The 10,967-nt window shown below is 36.3% G+C and overlaps 2 protein-coding genes across 2 annotated transcripts in view; one reads left to right on the plus strand and one right to left on the minus strand.

Moving 5' to 3' along the window:
* Positions 1-2,463, minus strand: part of mrps35 (mitochondrial ribosomal protein S35) — an 18,501-nt gene extending 16,038 nt beyond the window's left edge. The window contains exon 1 of the mRNA XM_015400229.1: positions 2,305-2,463. Within this exon, the coding sequence (XP_015255715.1) occupies positions 2,305-2,437 (133 nt within the window). The 5' untranslated portion in view covers positions 2,438-2,463. The remainder of the gene's footprint in view (positions 1-2,304) is intronic.
* A 1,003-nt stretch (positions 2,464-3,466) lies between these two features.
* LOC107101348 (potassium voltage-gated channel subfamily KQT member 1-like) lies at positions 3,467-10,126 on the plus strand. The gene is made up of 3 exons (XM_015400230.1): positions 3,467-3,572; positions 9,048-9,132; positions 9,459-10,126. The coding sequence occupies exon 3, from the start codon at positions 9,629-9,631 to the stop codon at positions 10,124-10,126; it is 498 nt and encodes a 165-aa protein (XP_015255716.1). The 5' UTR covers positions 3,467-3,572; positions 9,048-9,132; positions 9,459-9,628.
* The last annotated feature ends 841 nt before the right edge of the window (positions 10,127-10,967 follow it).

The following is a 10,967-nucleotide window of genomic DNA, read 5'->3' on the forward strand; positions in this document are numbered from 1 at the left end:
AATTCCTCTTTTCCAGCCACTTTTTGAAATTTGTATCGTCCTATTCTCTAGCTCTTTCTCCGCCTCGAGCTTCTTTTCCAAACAACTTCTTTATGATAAAGTGCAGCAGTTCTGCGCAAATTAATCACATCAAAAAATGGTCACTTTTTAAACACCACAATGTATTAAAAAAATACAAATGCTGGGAACCAATTCTTTTTTACATCTCTTTAATATTTTTTTCTATTCAGCTACACAAGCATCATCTTTAAACTACTAAGAATTGTACTATAAATGTGACTTTACCCGAATCTTATGTACACCTTAGTAATTTATTGATATGCAGCACAATGTCCACCTTTTTGGTGCTATAGAAATGGCCACCCTAGTTGGAAGACGTGCCAGCAGCACTTTATAGGTCTGCTGTATGGGACCACTTTGCATTTAGAGTGACCTACGATGATGGCGGAAAGAAAGTTGTGGATAAACAACAACAACAGTGTGCAAGCATTGTGCAACACGCGTTGTACAAGACCGAACCGAACACCGTGACCATGAACTGTGACCCGAACCGAACCATGGATTTTGTGAACCATTCCACCCCTAATATATATATATAGACACATGAAAACAAAAAGGCCATCTCAAATACAATGTTTTGTAGTTGGTATGTAAAACTAATAACCAGCCCAATCCCCTGGCGATGGTGGATTCCTGGAGAACTCTCCCCACCTCACTACCTACTCTCATCAACACTGCATGTACTTTGGATCACATAATTTGTTGGGGCATTTGATAGTCCACAAAAACAGACACTGTTTAGAAAAAGACCCAATAGAGTCATTATTCTCTGATGTAACTCAAGAAGTAAGTTCTCCACAGCATCTGTTGTTCTTCTTTTGTTTCAAGTTCATTTGCGCATGCCTTCCTCCACCCTAGTATTTAGATGTACATATCCACATTATTTTACACAAATACACAAATTAAATGGGTTAAATGCAGAATGTCGATTTCATTGCTCTGTACTTGTGAAAGTGAAATGACAATAAAAACATTATATTGATTGTTTACACAGTTGGCTTTGGAGAAGTATGGACTCAGTAATTACAGCAGGAATCGGGAAGATTATGTTAAGGAAATATAAAAGAGAAAAGGAATGATTAAATAAGTTTCCCTTCTTGTCAATATTGTGTGTTTGTGTGTGTGTGTATATATATATATATATATATATATATAGCTTTTTTTGTATTTTTAATGTTTTCATTCAAGCTACATTTCCTTTTGTATTAGGCAACTCTGTGATTAAAACTGATTCTGAGGTTCTCTATTGGAAAGTGTAGAAATTTGACTCGTCTTCACTAACATAGAAAAAGGCTTTGATTGAATCATTCAGTCGTTCTCAGACTGTATGTTTAAGTTATGACAGGTTAACCTTAATCACAGTCTTAAGTCTTTTGCTGCCTGTAACAGGCTTTCTTTCAGGTCTTCCCCCCTTTTAATTAAGCCCCTAAATCTACACATTTAGGAGCCTGTGCTGTTCCTACGGAAAGAAAATCTCTTCAGGATGATGCTGCCACATTATACAAATATGACTTGAATTTTTTGGCATGTAATCCATTTTTTTTTTGGTGTGCATATTTTACTTAATTCTTATAGAAAAAACACTTTTGCGCTAATTTATTTTAGAGGTATCAGAGTAAATGTGTCTTCATAAAAAAGGCACAGTTTTATTTGTTCATATCATCCATCAAATATAACTTAATGGACATCTTCATTTAAAAACATGCTGCATTAAAATATCCCATTAAATAAGAAGACTGAGGCATTCCAACCTTAGTTATATATATATTCAACTTTTGAAAAGTCTTAGGGGTTTTTATTTACTTGTCCAAAACACTGTAAGTAGATACCGATGAGCAGCAGGGAAATGAAACTTCATATAATGCAGTGCTGCCACCTTCTGTAATATCTTTATTTTCTCAGAAACTCTCATGCTAATCTAAAAGGAGGACACATCTGAGCTTCTATGAATCTGCAGCGATGCGACATCTTAAACATCAGGTATTATAATGCAGCACATTTTTCTGAAAGCAAGTTCTACTAAATTGATCTTAAAAAATACAAAAACATAATTGATTAGAATTAGTAGTAAAACATTATTATTTAAGTTTTACACTCAAGTTAAGTCGACATCTTTTAACCTCCACCTTAAGAGGTGAGACTGTTGGCTAATTTGCTTTGGTAACTCAAGTGATTAGCTTAGCCTGCATCTGTAGACCTTTATAGTCATTTTCGCAATAATGACCTTTTTTGCAAAAAGCTCACCTTTATTCCCAGCGGAAGAATTTACGGACAAAGCCGTGGCATATGTGACTCTATTTGTTGTTTGCTTTAACCCCAAATTAGAAATGTTACTTCGACCTAGAGACAGAAACATCCTGCCACCGAGTAGCGCCATGTTTTCTCCTCTCTCAATCTACGGAATCCGAGAAGTGACAATGCTTTGTGAGTTTTTACCAGTAATGAGTATTTTAGCGCCTCCTGCAGATAAAAAAGAGACTTACAAACCGACTGGAGTTAGTTAATGACAATCCTCTCGCCGCGGCTAAGAGAATAATGTTTTAAAAATCATCTGTGATATCCTGCCTTTATTTATCTTCTTAGATATTATCCATAAACGCGCGAGCGCTCCATACGCGTGACCAGCTGTTGGCTCTCCATCTGCCAGCTGCTGCTCTCCAAACAGCTGCTGCCTTCAATGACTATCCGGAAAATTGACATATTTGATATATTTTGCTCCAACTGCTACTGTACACGTTCATAAACTGAGACCCTTATTGGTTTACAGAAGCCCGTTTTAAACAACCAAACTCTCGTTATGATTTTCATACTCATATGAGCAAATAATAATTTAATTTTATCTGGTCTTTGAATATAAAATTTAAAGTATGGGTTTCATATTCAAATATATATCAAGTGCAAATTTAGCTTTAGTTCATATTTAAACAGAAAGGATGTAAATATTTTATTATCAACTCCAAATGAATTGAACACGCCTGGCATTAGGTTTTAAGGTCCACTTTAGTGTAAATAGTAGCTTAAACCGCAAGTTAATAAATGGAAAATAAGGCAAATAGAGTTTTAAAAATTTAACAACATTAATAATGTAGGAGTATATTAACCTAATTAGTTGTGCAGAATAATAAAAAAAAACGTAAGAGAATCGTTAAACCTTATCAATTAAAATGAATGTTCCTGCCATTTTGAGTGTGCTTGCATAGATAGTGGTTATATTTGACTTTACATTGACGGTAGTGCAATGTCCAATAACCTTTAAATGTCGCATATGGCCAGGCGCAGCTGCGATGCGCTTCAAGGAGACAGGTCCTAGAGGCAGGAACCGGTAGAAGACAGCTGCTTTGATTGCATTCGCGATATTACCGTTGTTTCTGAACGCTGCTGGATGATTTATTTATTATACGCATTGTATGAATGGGGTTTGTTTTTTTTTGAAAAGCTCTGAAGGGAATTTTTTCTTGTCTCAGCCGGAATTTACATTACTTGCAGATTACAACTTCAGCTTGGAGTTTAAGGTAAATCCGATTTTGTTGTTGTTGACATATTTATAATTTTTGCACGTCTGCTGCATAGTTTCTGAGGACAGTTACTTTTATTTATTTTTTATTTATTTTATTTATTTTAAATAAATCCCATCTCTTATGTGGGGATTTATTTATGCGATAAACAGTAAACAACGGTGTGGAAGAGTTATGTTTTACTGCCCACCTTCCGGGGGGTTCAGCTCTCTTAGACCACAGTGCTCGGTAATTAGATACATTGTGTGTTATGGTGCTGCTTTCAAAGCCAGAAGTCATCTTTAGCTCAGGTGCCTGCTTTCAATTGCAGTCCCCCACCCCTGCCTTTGTGCCACAAGGAGACTTTTTCCAATCATATAGGGTGAATTGTTTATTTATTTATTTATTTATTTATTTATTTATTTATTTATTTATTTATTTATTTATTTATTTGTTTATTTTTAAGAAATAAAAGCTGTCTGCCAACTTTTCATGTGAGTGAAAAATGGAAAGTGTTCCTCTTTCAGTTTTAAGTATAGTTTCCTATAGAAATGTCATTTTCAAATGTAGGAAAAAAAGGATGAGTTTTCACTTTTCTTAACTACATTTGATCTAGTTTAATGCAATTTTTTAGATATCTCCCAAATAATGGGATGAAGTTTTGTTCAAGTTGGAGATGTCAGTCAAACTATTTTAATCCAAACCAAACAGGGATTCAGAAAACAAAAAGCAACATTAAACTACTTATGAAGCCTTCTCAGTTCTTTTTTTTCTTTTTTACATCAAAGCAACCTTTTAGACTGAGACAAGCATAAAAAAACAAAATTTAAATAAACTAGTCATAGCACAAATACATCTTAGAACAAGAAGCCTTGCTGATATCACCTGTTTTCTTTGATAAAAAGAGTGGTAATCATTTATATAGTAGAATAAAACTTTTATAACTCATAAACTTATTCACAATAATTATTTTTTTTCCCAGAACTTTTTTAGGAGAATCTTATGTCACAGATAAAAGGAAACTAGTGCATGATTGTAAACTGAACGACATGTACATCTTCTTAAAGCTTATTTAAAAAATGTTCAGCATTTGTTTTCAGTCCCCTTGTATTCTTTTACCCCTAATAATTCCAGTAAATCCATGTCTTTCAGAAGTGACATATTTTATAAAGTCATGGTCATCCACCTAAACAGATCCAGAAAAAGGTAAACATTAGATGTAGAGACAGCAAAGAGACACAGGGTAGCTCATCTATAGCTTAGGTGAGAAAAACTGTCCTCAGTGTTATTCACAAATCTGGCCTTTAATCAAAAGAGGCAATAATGAAGTTATTGTTGAAGGGAAGCTATAATAAGTTCTGTTCATCTTTTGCCAAAAGCCATGCAGGGAACACAGTTAAAAAGAAAACCATGCAAACTAACACTGTGCATTACTGTAAATATATCATAGTCACTGTAAAATGTGGAGATGGAAGCATTATTCTCCAGGGAGAGAGACAGGAAAGCTGTTCAAAGCGCAGATAGATGGATCTAAATACAGAGCAATCCTAGAAGAAATCCCTCTATATTCAAATACCTTTTGTTATCAATTCATGAGTCGAAAGTCTCTGAATAAACAGCGGACACTACAAGTCCATTCAGTTTTATTTATTTATAGCACGTCATCTTAAGGCACTTTATAATGGCAATTTAGTCAACCCACACAGAAAAACCAGTAGAAAAATGTTTTTCTCAGGTAGCCTAGCCGACTGCATTGAGTCATTGACTTTACAGGTTTCACTACCCCTGGAAGAGCACATAGAACCAGTTAACATTGACTTGCATTTTGTCATTGACTCAGCATGCAATTAACAGTTTAGAATTGAGATGTGTTCATATAATGGAATGGTCCCATCAAAGTCTCGATCTCAACCCATTTTGAGGAAGATTTAAGTTATATTAAGAGATTCTGAGTTTAATCTACTGTATGCAAACTTGCACAGTAGATCAAGAACTCCACAATTTTTCAATTCAATCCTTTATTGATTGATTGAGTTTATTGATCTCACAGTGGAGAAATTAACTCGTTACATCAGCTCAGATAGTCAAAGGAGAAGAATGTACCAAAGGAAGAAAAAGGTGTATGGGGTATATATACAGTATATAGAGTGTGTCCACATATGACAGCTTTTTTTTTTTTTTTTCTTTGTTAATAAAATAGGTTTTTCATAGTAGGATCATTATACAGGGTTATTGCACATACATGGGTATTTATATAGATGGATATTTATATTTAAATATATAGTTATTGCACGAAGTGTCAAATATGTAGACACAGGTTGTTGCACAGGGTATCAAATAGTAAATTGCACATTATACATTGCACAAGTTATTGCTATTGTATTGTCGCTTTGTAGAGTCTGGTTGCTGTTTCAATTCAGTTTATTTACATAGCGCCAATCCAAACATGTTTTCTTAAGGCACTTTGCAATTCAACCAGATCATACATTCAAATCGATTTAAAGTTTTCTATCTAAGGAAAACCAATTGACTGCATTAACTCATTGACTCAAAGGCAATCCCTCACACTAAGCATGCTTGTAGCTACAGTGGAGAGGAAAAACTCCCTTTAACAGGAAGAAACCTCCATTAGAACCAGGATCAGTGTGAGAGGCCATCTGCCGAGGCCAAGTGGGGTTCAAGGAGACAGAAGCAGACATACAGAAAGAAGCAGAGATACAAAGTGGAACTGAAAATGAAACTGAAATCCTCAGATAGATACAATTTAAACCAGTGTAGCACTGTTTCTTCAATCCCTACCAAGTATTCAAGTCTTTCTAAAAGAATTTTATGATCAACTGTATCAAAACAAGCACAGATACAAGTCCATTATCTGAGGCCATAAAAATATTATTAGCAACCTTCAACAGAGCTGTTTCAGTGCTATGATGAGCTCTAAAGCCAGACTGAAACTCTTCAAAAAGTTCATTATAGTGTAAGTGGTTGAATTTTAGATAAGAAAGGAAGATTGGATAAAATTTTTGAGGTTATATAATTATATTTTTTTAAGGTTAATTACAGCAGCCTTAAAAGCCTTTGGTACATATCCCTGTTACAGGGATAGATTAATCACATCTAAAATGGAGGAGGAGATCAAAGCGAATACTTACTTAAATGACCTGGTTGGAACTGGATCTAACATACAAGTTGAAGGCTTAGATTAAGGCAATAATTTCCTTACTCTGAAAGTTCAACTGAATCAAAGCAGTCTAAATCCTGTTCAAATTCTATGGCTACCACAGAGGCTGCCTCACCTTCCACAAATAAACCATTCATAGTTAGAGGAGTGCTAATGATCTTATTTTTAATAAAAATAATCTTATTTATAAAGAATCCCATAAAATCATTACTGCTAAGAGCAGGTGGGATGGACGGTTTAACAGAGCTATGGCTCTGGGTGAGTTTGGCAACTGTATTAAAAAGATATCTAGGATTATTCTTATTTGTTCTATAAATGAGGAGAAATATGTTGCTCCTGCGTTAAAAAGGTTCCTTGTATACAGCAGCAAACAATTTTTCCAGACTACTTAGGATTCCCGTAGGCATGTAAAGCAACATTTTCTCTCCAGTTTCCTTGCATTTTGCTTCAGAGTGCACAGCTCTGCATTAACCTGTGAAGGGGAATAAGCTAAACTTTTGCACTCTTCAGCACTGCTCAGCGACACAGAGGAGAGAGAAAGTGAAACAGATTCTTTAAAATTTATACTGCACTATCTGATAATGATCTGCCAAAGGGAAACCCTGTTTTGGGGGAGGAGAACTCCGCTAAATCAATCCTGAAGGTTATCAAAAAGTGGTCAGAGAGGGCAGGGTTGTGAGGGAATACTGCTTTTCTTCACATTCAATGTCATATGTCAGCACAAGGTCTAAAGTATGAAGATGAGAATGTGTGGGACTATTCACATTTTGAACAAAGCCAATAAAATGCTTCTAAGATACCATTACAGGCTGCTCTTAAGCTATCACCTTCAATGATTCATGATTGTTTAAGTCCCCTCACTATGATAACCGTCAGTATTTTTGTTTCTAAACCTCTATGTACCCTTTTTCTATTCTTAGTTTGGTTCTATTTTGTGTTTGTTTATTACACAATACTTCAAAGTAACCAGCTTTTTAAAAAAAAAAAAAAAAAACTAAAAATCAAGGATATAAGCTGCTTTCCATGGCACCTTAACTTTAGGTTTGAATATAATCTGTTTCTGCCTCAAAGTGTCCATCTGATGTGACTTGCTGTTGAGGACAAAAAAAGTGAAAGAGAAGTCAGTGAACAGTAATGCACGTTGCCACAGCTCTCTGCATTATTATGAGTCTAATTTTTTTTTTATCCAGCTGCACGTTGATGTGACATGTTTTTGTTTAACCATTAAGCAAAAGGTCACATTCGGGGGCTTACACTCTGGTGTGGACAGCTGAATTATTTTCTCTCTATATATATTCCAAGTGCATGTGGTGCATCTGTTTTGCCTTTCCAGATGGAGAAGAGGGAAAGAGAGGGAGGGGTGTTTGTTGACCATCCAGAGCGATCACGCAGAATGGAGATTTCACAAAAGAAAATCCTCAGAGCGAGACGGTGGAAATGAGATAGGGTGCCGCATACTGGAACGTTGTAAAACATTAAATAAAAGCACAGCATTACCTGTTATTTATTTATTTATTATGATGACAGAGGTCAAAAGAATGCAGCATTTCAGTTTAGCATTTTTATAAGACTGTTTTTTATGAATGGAAATCTTCAGCTTGAAACAATGGACTGTCATTTTAAGCCCCAGTGGTAGTAAAACAGCAAACAATGAAATTCTCCCAACAACATCCCCCGAAAAAGTTTGTTTCTGATCAACATGTCTTTGCAACGGAAGGAGCTTTAATTATTTTAATGACTTTCAATAATTCTTAGCTGAATATTCTACAAAGCTTAGAAAATACCAAGTGTGAACATACATTTTTGAGCATCAAAGTAGTCCTATCACAGACGTTTCTCAGTTCTGAGGTCAAGAAGTAGCTTTATTTACAAATTCTCTTCACAGCGCTCTCTTAAAAAAAAAAATTTAAAATTGAAATTATAGATCTTGCTTAGTTACTCCTTTGGTTGCAAATTATTTTTGAGGAATTCCTCCCATCTCTAAATCCTGTGCTGACTGCTAGAACAAACAAAGCATATTGCAAACATGATTTTATAATAATGATTACTATTCCATATTTGGTGCAGCAGTGAGGATTGTATTGTATCTCCTCATACCAAACAACACTACAGAACAATTTAAGATGCATTAAGCCTTGGCTGTGTGAACGTTTTCTCAAAAGTAAACTGTTTTTGACATAGCCTAGTCCTACTTTACCTGCAGAGTTATCGCCTGAACAAACTTATTCATGTGTGATTTTAAATGCATTTTTTTTTGTTCAACATAAGGGCATTTACATTTTTTTTTTTTTTTTTTTTACATTATAGCCCTACAGTTTGGTGCAAGTTTGTTAGGGAAATGCAGCTATTACACCCAGCAGGAGAAACACAAAACTGGCTGGTGACTTCTGAAAGCTAACAGTTAAGTCACAATTCTTTTGTTGCTTCATATTAATGAGTTAGAAATACCATTAAACTGAATATAATGTGTAGTTTGGAAATGGTGACGAAGATGACCTTTTTATTTCCTTTCAGCTTAAGGCTTTTTTTCTATTTTTACAAGCTGTGAAACTCTCCTGAATTGTTTACATGTTGTCATGGCAACTTTGCATGCTTAATTTTAATCTAAACTTTCATTCGAAGTAATATTTAAGATAAAGGTCAAACAAGAGAAGATCAGTGCACTATGTAAGCGATGATATTTATACTGTACATCTTTGTGACTCATGCCACCTTTTCTTTTTTAGGTATGGACACATATGAAGCCCCACAAAGAGCCCTCCTCTCAGCTGCAGGTAGCTAGTTCTCATTTTCTGCTGGGCTGCTCCCTCCTATCAGAACCTTGGTCAGAACCTCCAGGATTTTAAAGTCGCTGTTAGCCCCCTCTGCCCCAGCCAGACCACCCTAAAGGGGCATAATGGGGGAAAGGCGAGCCCGCTCCTTCCACATGACCTGCCATGTACAACGGGACTACGGCAGCAGGATGAGGAGCTCCTTCATACGCTGCAGCCCCAATGGATGTGCCGGCACGAGCATCAGCCTCAGCCTGGACCAGGAGATGGACCTGGCAGCCTCCGCTGGTTCCACCACCGGTTGCAGCGCCCTGCGGGTTCCTGCACCTGACATCAGCCGCTACTCACCAGTTTCGCTGGAAATAGACCCCCAGGCGGTGAATAATGGATCAGGCTTCCCCTGCCTGCCTCCAGCTGACACAAAGGATCCGGAGTTGCAGATCGCACACAGCCAACCGTCTGTGACCCCTATCCCGCCACCTCTGCCTCGCTCCAGCTGGCTGCGCAATCATCAGAAGGAGTTCCAGAGTCCTTACATTAAGACTAGCATGCAGGGGGATGTTTACAACTTTCTAGAAAGACCTGCAGGATTGAAATGCTTCCTCTACCACTTTCTAGTGTGAGTACCAATCTGCTACTATTTTTTCTTATTCGGCTGCAAACTTCAAATAAATTTAATTGTGAGCTTGACTTCCTTATAGACTTAAATGCAAATAGATTGGTACTAATACAAGGTCCTTTCCACTAAACCTCAGAGTTTTGGCAGAAAGTTTTCTGTGCTCTGGCTCTGTTAATTACACCAAGTGCTTCTTCCAGCATTAGGATCTTGTTTCCAGTAACATAAGAGGGAAGTGTCAAGAAAATCTTCAAACCCCTTCTTAAAGCATGGAATCTGCAAAAAAGTCTAGATTTGGGGTGGGAACTTTGCACATTATGAATATGTAAAGCTTGTCAAACATCGTAAAAAGTATTTAAATTGGATTTAGGAAGTTGATTTACCATTTGATGCTGTATCTTTAAAAGCTATTATTGTTTGAAATCAGTCACAGCTTCTTAATACAGCAGTTACAAAAGGAGGATAACTTTTCCCAATTTGCATTAAGGGCGGTAGTAACATTTTTAGCCTTTAAATGAAATGACTCCTATCAGATATGGGAGAAAGCCCTGGTAATATGTGAGAGAAAGAGGTTATATTAGCTCATAAGTATTCCACAGTTTAGCCATTGTAAGCCCAGAGCACGAGGATTTAGGTCAGATTAGATCAAAAATATTAATAATATTCATCATAGAGGTTCGATTGAAATGCCCCCCACTGGACACTGTTTACATTCACCCCTAAATCTACAATGCTTTGCTAAACTGCTCATCCTCAATCAGGTTTATGACATTTTTCACTTTAGAACAAAAAACTTCAATGCACTTTACAGGAACTGAATGTGGTGGGTGAACACAAAGGAGTGCATA

The sequence above is a fragment of the Cyprinodon variegatus genome, unplaced genomic scaffold (genome assembly GCF_000732505.1).
Source record: "Cyprinodon variegatus isolate N-32 unplaced genomic scaffold, C_variegatus-1.0 Scaffold1085, whole genome shotgun sequence".
Lineage (NCBI taxonomy): Eukaryota > Metazoa > Chordata > Actinopteri > Cyprinodontiformes > Cyprinodontidae > Cyprinodon > Cyprinodon variegatus.